The sequence below is a fragment of the Phycodurus eques genome, chromosome 17 (genome assembly GCF_024500275.1).
Source record: "Phycodurus eques isolate BA_2022a chromosome 17, UOR_Pequ_1.1, whole genome shotgun sequence".
NCBI classification, from domain to species: Eukaryota; Metazoa; Chordata; class Actinopteri; order Syngnathiformes; family Syngnathidae; genus Phycodurus; species Phycodurus eques.
Genome location: NC_084541.1, coordinates 18,778,724 through 18,788,214, shown reverse-complemented (window position 1 = coordinate 18,788,214; position 9,491 = coordinate 18,778,724). Strand labels below are relative to the sequence as shown.

Genomic DNA, 9,491 nt, shown 5'->3' with positions numbered 1-9,491 from the left:
AAAAAAAAAAAAAGGTTCCCTATCACATTATAACGTGATACGTTTCATGTTATAATGTGATATGTTTCACATTATAATGTGATAAATTATACGTTATAACGTGAATAATTTCATGTTATAACGTGAAAGGGTTCATGTTATAACGTAATTCCTTTCACATTATAACATGAAACGAATCACATTATAACGTGAAACCTTTCGCGTTATAACGTGTAATTTATCACATTATAACATGAACCATATCACCTTATAACGTGAAACATATCACGTGATAGTGAACTTTTTTTTTTTTTTTTTGGGTGGCAGCAATACGCTTCCGTAACATACAGTTTTTCATACATATTTTTTTCAAAATCCCTCCAAAACTTAAAATGAGCGTGTCTTTGTTTTTGTAATTATTATTATTTTTGGGGAGCGGTCATGCGCAGTTGTTTACGTATGGGTCGGCGCCGTGGCGTCATGACGCACAGCGTGAGCGTGACGTGCGAAAGAGGATAAACAAAAAAGGACGGAAGCCTCCAGCTACACAATCGCGGCAAAATCGGTTCAAAATATTAGCTCGTGAGCTACAGTTAGCTACTACGTGCGCCCTTTTGTTGTCTCGCTGGGCAGCATTTGGTGGGAGCGATCATGGACGATGCCATCATATTTCGTATGAGTGCGTTTTCCGAGCAAGGCGGGAGGAAATATATGGAGGATGTTGTGGAGGTAAGAATCGAGTACGAGCCGACGTCGGCGGCTAGCGAAGACTACGCGAAGTCACAGAGACACGGGGGACAGGACGCCGCCGAGAGCGACTCGTCCAAAGCCACCGAAAGCGAGCTCCGAGCGAAAAAGTCGGGCCCCGAGCCCGGCCCGGTGGCTGCGATGTGGCTTGAGAGCCTGGCCGGCGACCGCAGCGCGCCGCTATCAGGCGAAAAAATCGACGAGCGCCTTGTGGACACTCGGAGGTCCGTGGCGTTTTTTGCCGTGTTTGACGGCCACGGGGGCCGGGAAGCAGCCCATTTCGCCAGGGAACATTTGTGGGATTTATTAAAGAGACAGAGGGGATTTTGGTCCAAGGATCACTCGGAAGTGTGTGCTGCTCTCCGGAAAGGATTCATCGCCTGCCACCATGCGATGTGGAAACAACTACGTAAGCTTCTCCTTACAATTTTGTTTATGTGGTCGGTCACGCTTGAAACAACATAAAACGACATTATACACCGTGTATGGCGGCAGTATCTAGCCCAGCTGGATATATGACATCATGCAAAAACACACGTCGACTGTATAAAATAGGTTGGGCGTGTTTTAATGGCGAGGGAAAGTCCACACACCGGCCAAAAGAGATGCAAAGATACAATGCCAAAAGCTGTTTCACAGTTTGCCTTTACTCGGATACAGACGGAGGTTGCAAAATTACTAACAATCTCACCTAATTATAGCCTACGTGTAGAATACATTGTGTACAAAAAAAGTAAGTACTGATTCAACTACTGAAGTAAAAGTAAAAAAATAAAAAAACAAGTGCAGTCTCTGAAATTTCCTAAAAAAAAAATACACTTCATTATGTACAATACCCATTATGATAACTTGTCAAAACACACAAAATAGTTTCCCTCTTTTATTAACTTAAGTAAGTGCTAGTTTTGAGAAAAATATAAAAATCCCTTTTGTTGTTGTTGTTTTCAACCAGGAGCTAGCTTGCTAGCTAGCGGTGGTGCGACTTTTATGCTACCAAAACAATGTGTACATATAGCTTAAAGCAGTGCTTCTCAAACGTTTTTTTTTTTTACACCAATTACGACTTACAAAATTATTGAGCTCTCCAAGTAACACCATAACAAACAACATTAAATGCAGTAGCATAGTAGGTCTAAGTGTTCATTAAAAAAAAAAGAGAGCTTTTTCATTCCTAAAAAGTTTATTTCGTATTAATATGAGCCACTGTGACATTATGCACAGTTTGAATATCAACACGACACTTAAATATAAGATAATACGAACAACTGTACAAGACTCTAATCATTGTTTTAGTCAAAAATAATGACACGAATAAAGTTTATTGCATCTAAAAGTTAAACAAAAATTGTACCTAAATAAAAGTCTAAAAACAACCAGTTCTTACAGATTAAATGCAATTGCTATGTTCTAAAAAATTAAATGTATCACCAGTGGGCGTCTAAAGTTACTTTTGTCACTCAAAAACTCTGGAACTAATTCTTGAAACCCATATTACCACCATCCCTTGAGTGTCCACCGCTAACCAGAACGCTAAAAGTCCAGTAGCTGGTGCTACTCTTAAGGTTTAACTAACATACTTTTGCACAAAGCCATCATAACAGTAACAGTCCCCTGGGCTAGATACAGCCGCGCCCCTCTCTCCAGGCATGACTAATCGATTTACGTTTAATTCAACTGTACTTGCGCTTGACTGTGTATTGCTTGGTCATCCCTGGAGCGGCAGGAATTTCCGGCATCACAAAAAGATGGATTTTGAGCAGGTTTAGACATTTTGTGTATCTGTGTGTTCATCAGTCGGAGTATTGTCAATATAACAATTTAGTGTTTGTGTTCTGTTAATGTAAAAACCAAAAAATACCGATATTACTGTGGACTGTGTGATATTAGCAGAGTCATCACTTTTTCTGCCAGTGCACTTATCCCTTCCTTGTTATTTCTGACAACATTACGTTAATTAATTGATTTAAAATGTTAAAAAATTTAAACTGTTCAGAATTTTTGTTTCATCTGCATTGCAATGAATATGAGAATCATTTCTCCCACCCTTATTTCCCAGCAACTTTGACCATATTTAATGACACTTTTTCCTTTTATTTTCTCTTGCAGCAGAGTGGCCTAAAACAATTACAGGCCTGCCCAGCACATCAGGCACCACAGCGAGCGTGATTGTGATCCGTGGCGTTCACATGTATGTTGCTCATGTGGGAGATTCCGCTGTAGTGGTTGGAGTGAAAGGAAATGAATCGGATATCACGCTTCAAGCACTTGAAGTCACACAAGACCATAAACCTGAACTTCCTAAAGAGAAGGAAAGAATCGAGCGACTGGGTGGTAGGTGAGTATTGGAAAAAAAAAAGGGGTAGGGGTTACAAGAATTAGTACTTTTTGTAATCTCACAAATCTAGTTCGCCATTGCAGTAGTTCAATCCAGAAGAAGGCTTCTCATTTAACTACTTTTGAAACGAACATCTACGCACACATATGTCCGACTTTGAGCCATGCGTTTGGATTTTGTTAATCATACAGTAAGTGAGGACGTTGTATCGGATGTAAGGACTTTCATTTAAAAAAAATCTTGACTTGCCTTTCCATGTCACCATTTCCATTGAAATCAAGGTTTCTGAAGTCAACTGATTAAAAGTGTAACTTGGTTCCTGTTGTGACAATCGCCAATGTTGTTCTAACATTCAGGAACTATTATTGTTGGTTTTTGTAAGTTTATTGGATGTAACTTTATCAATTATCGTGATCTCGTCTCAGTCACGCCAATGAATCATCCATCCAGCCATCCATTTTCTGAGCGGCTTCTCCTCACCAGGGTCGCGGGTGTGCTGGAGCCTATCCCAACTCTCATCGGGCAGGAGGAGGGGTACACCCTGAACTGGCTGCCAGCCAATCGCAGGGCACATAGAAACAAACAACCATTCGCACTCACAGTCACGCCTACGGGCAAATTAGAATCTCCAATGAATGCATGTTTTTGGGATGTGGGAGGAAACCGGAGTGCCCGGAGAAAACCCACACAGGCACGGGGAGAACACGCAAACTCCACACAGGCGGGGCCGGGGATTGAACCCGGGTCCTCAGAACTGTGAGGCTGACGCTCTAACCAGTCGGCCACCGTGCCCCCCAATGAATCATTGTCATCCATAAATTGTGTATATAATGTTTGAAATGCTGTTTAATTGACTGCAGTGTAATGAAGAAATCAGGGGTGAACCGTGTAGTGTGGAAGAGACCCCGACTTACCCACAACGGGCCTGTGAGGAGGAGCACAGTCATCGACCAGATCCCCTTCTTGGCAGTGGCGCGATCTCTTGGTAAAAAGACACTGTTCCTAACTCAGCACAAAAATAATACTGCTTAGCACGACTGCAGATGGGCATTCCGTGATGTTTATGACACATTTTCTTCTCTGTCGAAAGGTGATTTGTGGAGCTACGACTTCTACAGCGGAGAGTTTGTGGTGTCGCCAGAGCCCGATACCACAGTGATGACCCTCGACCCCAAACGACATCGCTACATTATCCTTGGCAGTGATGGTCTATGGAACATGATGCCGCCGAAGAATGCGGTCAATATGTGTTATAGCCATGACAAAATGGTGGTGCGTAATTCATAAACAACACTGGATGCCAAACATTTGTTGGCTTCTTGATTTTCTTCCTTTTTTTTTTTTCCTGTGCTGTAATTGCAAGTCAGATCGTGATTTCTCTCTTTCGAATTAGGGACCGAAAGGAATGTCTTGTGCCTGCCGGTTGGGATGCACCGCACTACTTTTTTGGAAAGAGCGCATGCTTCGCGCAGACAACACAACGGTCATTGTACTGGCGCTGCAGGACCGTGGAGGCCCGACGATCCCGATGCATCGAGATGAGATTGTGGTGGACATGGCTCAGGGGATTGACCACATTCCCTTCCCGGGAACCCAATACAACACATATGAGGTTCCAAAGGTCAGTGTCACACTTTTTAATTCATCCTGACCTCAATCTGGGATTTGTTTTATGGATGAACCACTGAGAACGTGAAGTAGAGAAGCTTGTCACTGAGCAGATCTATCAAGAACATTAAGAACATCAGATTTTTGTTGTTGTTGGTGTACTGACCACTATGGCCTGTTTAGTCCTTTAAAAAATGCTAATATGTTCACGTGTTAAAATGTGAAGGTTCAAAGGACACTTTGACCTGTGGTTCATCATATCGTTCTTTGTTTTCGGGGCCAACAGGCGGAGCGTGAGGATGGCATGTTTAATGAAGAAGATGAGATATATGGAGAAGAACATGAGGGATGGACATGCCTGGAGTGGTAGTCAGGTGACTGCTCATAAAAATGTGTCAAACTATCAGATAGATTAGCCATTTGCTGTTTTTACTAAATTAAAATGAATTGTCCTTCCTTGGTTTACCTCTCAAATTACAAACACAAAAAAACTCATTCAGATCATATTACAGGACAGAATAGGAAAAATAGTATGAATTGTGGTCAGATTGCCCAATTAAAAACATAATCCTGAAGTCCAGCATTCCCCCTTTTCCCCCTTTATTTCTTTTGTTTGACCAAGACATTTTGAACACTTCAAGTCTGTGTCCCAGTGCACAAAGCAAAGCTCATAAAGGCGAGACTTTGGTGACGAAGAACTTAATGGAGCCTCAGCACCAACAATTTTGGATGAGTTCGGCTCTATCCCGTCCAATAGATGCAAAAGAAAGTCTTTTTGAGACGAATGGAAGCTCTTCTAGCTACTGCTCCATAATTCTTCAACTTATATTCATTCATTTGTTCATTCTTTTTGTTTACTCCGTATCCTGTTTAGGGTCGTGGGTGAGCTGGAGCCAATCCCAAGTGACTGTACTTTTTAGTCACTAGTCTATAGGCCAAGTCCTATTATTATTTTTTTTTATCATTCATATAACAATGCCATATAGAGTACATTGCACCCTCTAATTTTCTATTATTAATATTATAGTTACTTAGGGCACAATTTGGCTGCTGACTGCTGCAAATTACTGGTGTACAGTATCAAAAAACGGCTACATCATTGCACTCAAAATAATGTATGCAACATCAAACACTTGCTTCCTAGTGACACTTCCAGAAATGTTGGGATACGTGAAAGTGAGACTTTCACGATTAGCTAATATAAACCAAATGAGCACATCTAAATTGATAGGGTTTGATTTGTTGTTGTTGTTTGACTGTTATCTATGTTCTCTAATTGTGTTTGTTCATTTGTAACGGCTTCTAACTGTCTTATTGTTGGTTTTAGTGCTGTATGATTGAAGAATTTGAATATTGGAATGCTCAATTTATAATTTTTTTTTAACTATCATATTTATTTGAGGCGGCACGGTAGGCGACTGCTTAGAGCGTCTGCCTCACAGTCCTGAGGACCGGGGTTCAATCCCCGGCCCCGCCTGCATGGAGTTTGCATGTTCTCCCCGTGCCTGCGTGGGTTTTCTACGGGCACTTCGGTTTTTTCCTCCCATATCCCAAAAACATGCATGGTAGGTTCACTGACAACTCTAAATTGCCCGTAGGTGTGAATGCGAGTGCGAATGGTTGTTTGTTTGTATGTGCCCTGCGATTGGCTGGCAACCAGTTCAGGGTGTACCCCGCCTCCTGCCCGATGATAGCTGGGATAGGCTCCAGCACGCCCGCGACTCTTGTGAGGAGAAGCGGCTCAGAAAATGGATGGATGGATATTTATTTGATGATGTTGCTTGTGTTTCAGCGGCATGAAGCCGATAATGCCTCCTCTCTCCTTAAACAACGTTCTAAGACTCTGGAGCAGGCATTCGGGCTATATGAAGCGGCTTTCTGTGCCACAGCGCACGTCTTTCCCGATGTCGACTCTGCGGGAGCCGCGCTGTCCCCCTGAGACGGGCCACTGAATGTGTTCCAAAAGCAAGACTCTGCAATCCGAGTGGACCGGACGTCTGAGTCGTCTTCTCCGTTAAAAAGGTCTCAGCGCTCTACACGTTAGCCCCGAAGATCATCAGTGTGATCAGTCCCCAGACAAATGTTTGCCTCATAAGACGCCTCGCGGCAAAAGTGAACAATTGTGTGAAAATCACAACCGCGAGAGCGACAACACAGTCGTACAGCAGCAGCACAAGGCTTTCTTGTGCGTGTACTGAGTGCGAGAAGCATAAGCCCCCTTCGAGATATTTTGACTTTATTTGCATAAAGTCGCTCGTTTGTAAATATCTGGCGAACGTTGAGATACTTTGTTGTTACATTTTTCTCATTTTGCTAGACTTCCTGCCCCATCTTCAAATTTTAGTGTTTACGGAAATTGTACATTTGTTCAATGTAAACTATTTTCATACTTACACATGAATATAATGACAATAGTATATATATCGAAAGGATATTTGAAGGGTAAAAATGTCACTAGTTCCTTTTGAAGTTTCGAAGGATTTTCCTCTTTAGAAATTAAAGTCCATTTTAAATGCGAATATTCTCATTCATCCAGGTCATTTGATACACGGGACACTGAATCGATCGCAACAGTTCTGAACCGAACTAAGCCTCGTTGCATGAACTGATGAAGCCTGCTCGGATGAGAAGCGAAACGTCTTCTAAGACAACCACAACAGTCCTGCTACGATTGATTCAATGCCCTGAAAATAAAGTCTATTTTAAGATTGTTTGGATTTTATCCATTTTTCTTAATTGCGTCCAAAATTGAGACCAGTCCTCAGCAACAGCCAAACGTATTGCTTAATTATTTTATTGCGTTTGTCCCTCTGTCATGTAAAGCTGTGGACATTCTCAGTGGAGCTCTGTGAAGGTGGAAGATTTCACCCGAATCTCACCATCAGGGCATCTGCGTACAATAGGACTGTGTTGAGTAGCTCTTACTCATTGCACCTACCTCCCTAATACCACAATCGCATAAGAATTTAGAAGATAAGCGTACAAAAGGTTTAGCAGTAAATTGAATTCTGGTGTGATTGTTGATCAACATTCAACACTGAAAACACTATATTTGCCAGAAAAAAAAAGCTTTCCATAATTTCGTTGTGGGTTGGGGGTTAGGATAGGGATACCCTAAATCGAATATTTGTCTTAACATGTTTGTGCTTTACGCCAGTGTCTTTTCATCGTCCCCAATTGTATTGGTTGGTGCATATAAGCTATTTAAACTATTTACTATGCGCTAATGATTTCCAATGGCCTCTCCTGTACATATTTATGAGAGTTGCTGAAGTATTTGCATTTTAATCCCACCCTATAAGTAACTGTATTCAGTTGGAATGAGTGCCCATTATTGCATCGATTTTAACTTGTTGATGTGGCAGCTGAGCAACTGTCGAAGTTGCTTTGGTTGCCTTTTTTGTTACATAAATTGTTGCCTTAGCACAAACAAGTGGGTGCTTTTCATATGAGGGATCCAGATATCGAAGAATTTCACAGATACTTCGACCTGTGTGGTTAAGCCTCCTTTATTTATCATGCACCTTCAGTTTCCCCTCACCAAGGTCATACGACATGAACTAAACCTGTGACATGGAGTCCACACTACAGTTGCAGCCATTTTGTTTATTTTGTACAATACATCATTATGCAATAGGACTTTGTACAGTACATTATGCAAATTAATCTGGTTTCCAGAATTCTGGCATGCTCAGATCTACTCGGTGTTGTGAAGTTTCCAGAACTAATGGATGTTAATGGACGTGCTGTGTTTTGCCGATTGCAACACTAGAGTTTCATGTCACCGCCACTTCTCAGGACTAACTGTATGAGGTACATTCTTTGAAAGTGACTGTATATACACTGTCTGTGTTGTAATAAAGTTTCCATTTTACAGTGGGCGCTTTCGTGGCTGATGGAGCGCTGCAATGTTTTCATAATCATCACTTGCAATGATTTAATTTACCGGTAGATGGCAGCAATGTTGATGGATTTATTAAGGTCTCGTCTGTAACTAACGACACCACTGTTTCAAGAAAGTTTTGCTGTCATCTGATTTTATTGTAAGTGAGGGAGGACTCCGTTAACTCCTGACACAGTACACACTTGTAAATGTTGTATTTTGACTTTTATTGTTCTTATGCTGATGTGTCCGCATGTGTAAATATATATGAAAGGGACAAAAACTAGACATGCATGACACTCAACGCAACATTTCTCCACGTTCACACTTAAATAGTGGACTGCTTCTAACTTTAGTTGGACTTTAAGGGAGGGAAGCTTGTAAGTTTGTAAACAAACGAGTCAATTTTGTGGAGTTTTCCACTCGCTCGAGACTGTCTCCTCTCTTAACTGTGAGCCATGCCTGCCTTAATTAAAACAAGCTGGGGCTACAGCTAACAATTATTTTAATAATTGATCAATCTCAATATTTTTTTTTCAATTAGTAGATGGATTGGATAAAGTCTTTAAATTCCCAGCCCTTTATTCAAAAACAGGTAATTATTTCAAAAGCAGAAAATGCACAAACAAATTGATGATGATTCAGTTTCTGGTTTGGTCTGTAAAATGTCCCCCCACCCCCACAAAAAAAAAAGGCCAAAAATGCACATCATTGTTTTTCCACAGTGATAACAGATGTTTGCAAACGTCTTTTATTGATTAAACACAAAGATAGTCCATCTGCTTTCATGGAAGATGACAAAAATGTGAGGGTATTTACTGTTGAGAGGCTGAAATTGTGAGGTTTTGGACAATTTTAAGTTAATGTCTCCAAACGATTAGTCGATGATCAAAATAGTTGTTGATTAGTTTGATAATTATTTGTCTATTAATCGATCGT

At 41.2% G+C, this 9,491-nt stretch overlaps 1 protein-coding gene across 2 annotated transcripts; it reads left to right on the top strand.

The window, feature by feature from the left end:
• The first annotated feature begins 477 nt into the window (after positions 1-477).
• ppm1db (protein phosphatase, Mg2+/Mn2+ dependent, 1Db) lies at positions 478-8,940 on the top strand. 2 transcript variants are annotated; one of them, XM_061702919.1, is made up of 7 exons: positions 478-1,135; positions 2,833-3,061; positions 3,922-4,046; positions 4,152-4,333; positions 4,455-4,682; positions 4,956-5,043; positions 6,510-8,940. In XM_061702919.1, the coding sequence occupies exons 1-6, from the start codon at positions 631-633 to the stop codon at positions 5,037-5,039; spliced, it is 1,353 nt and encodes a 450-aa protein (XP_061558903.1). In that variant the 5' UTR covers positions 478-630; the 3' UTR covers positions 5,040-5,043; positions 6,510-8,940. The 2 variants fall into 2 exon arrangements, with proteins under 2 accessions (XP_061558903.1, XP_061558901.1); XM_061702917.1 differs by having other exon boundaries at positions 6,462-8,940.
• The last annotated feature ends 551 nt before the right edge of the window (positions 8,941-9,491 follow it).

Coding starts and splice junctions, on each gene's coding strand:
- ppm1db (XM_061702919.1), top strand. CDS start 631: ATGGACGATGCCATCATATTTCGTATGAGTGCGTTTTCCGAGCAAGGC. Junction 1,136..2,832: donor TGCGATGTGGAAACAACTAC/GTAAGCTTCTCC, acceptor TTTCTCTTGCAG/CAGAGTGGCCTAAAACAATT. Junction 4,047..4,151: donor GGCAGTGGCGCGATCTCTTG/GTAAAAAGACAC, acceptor CTCTGTCGAAAG/GTGATTTGTGGAGCTACGAC.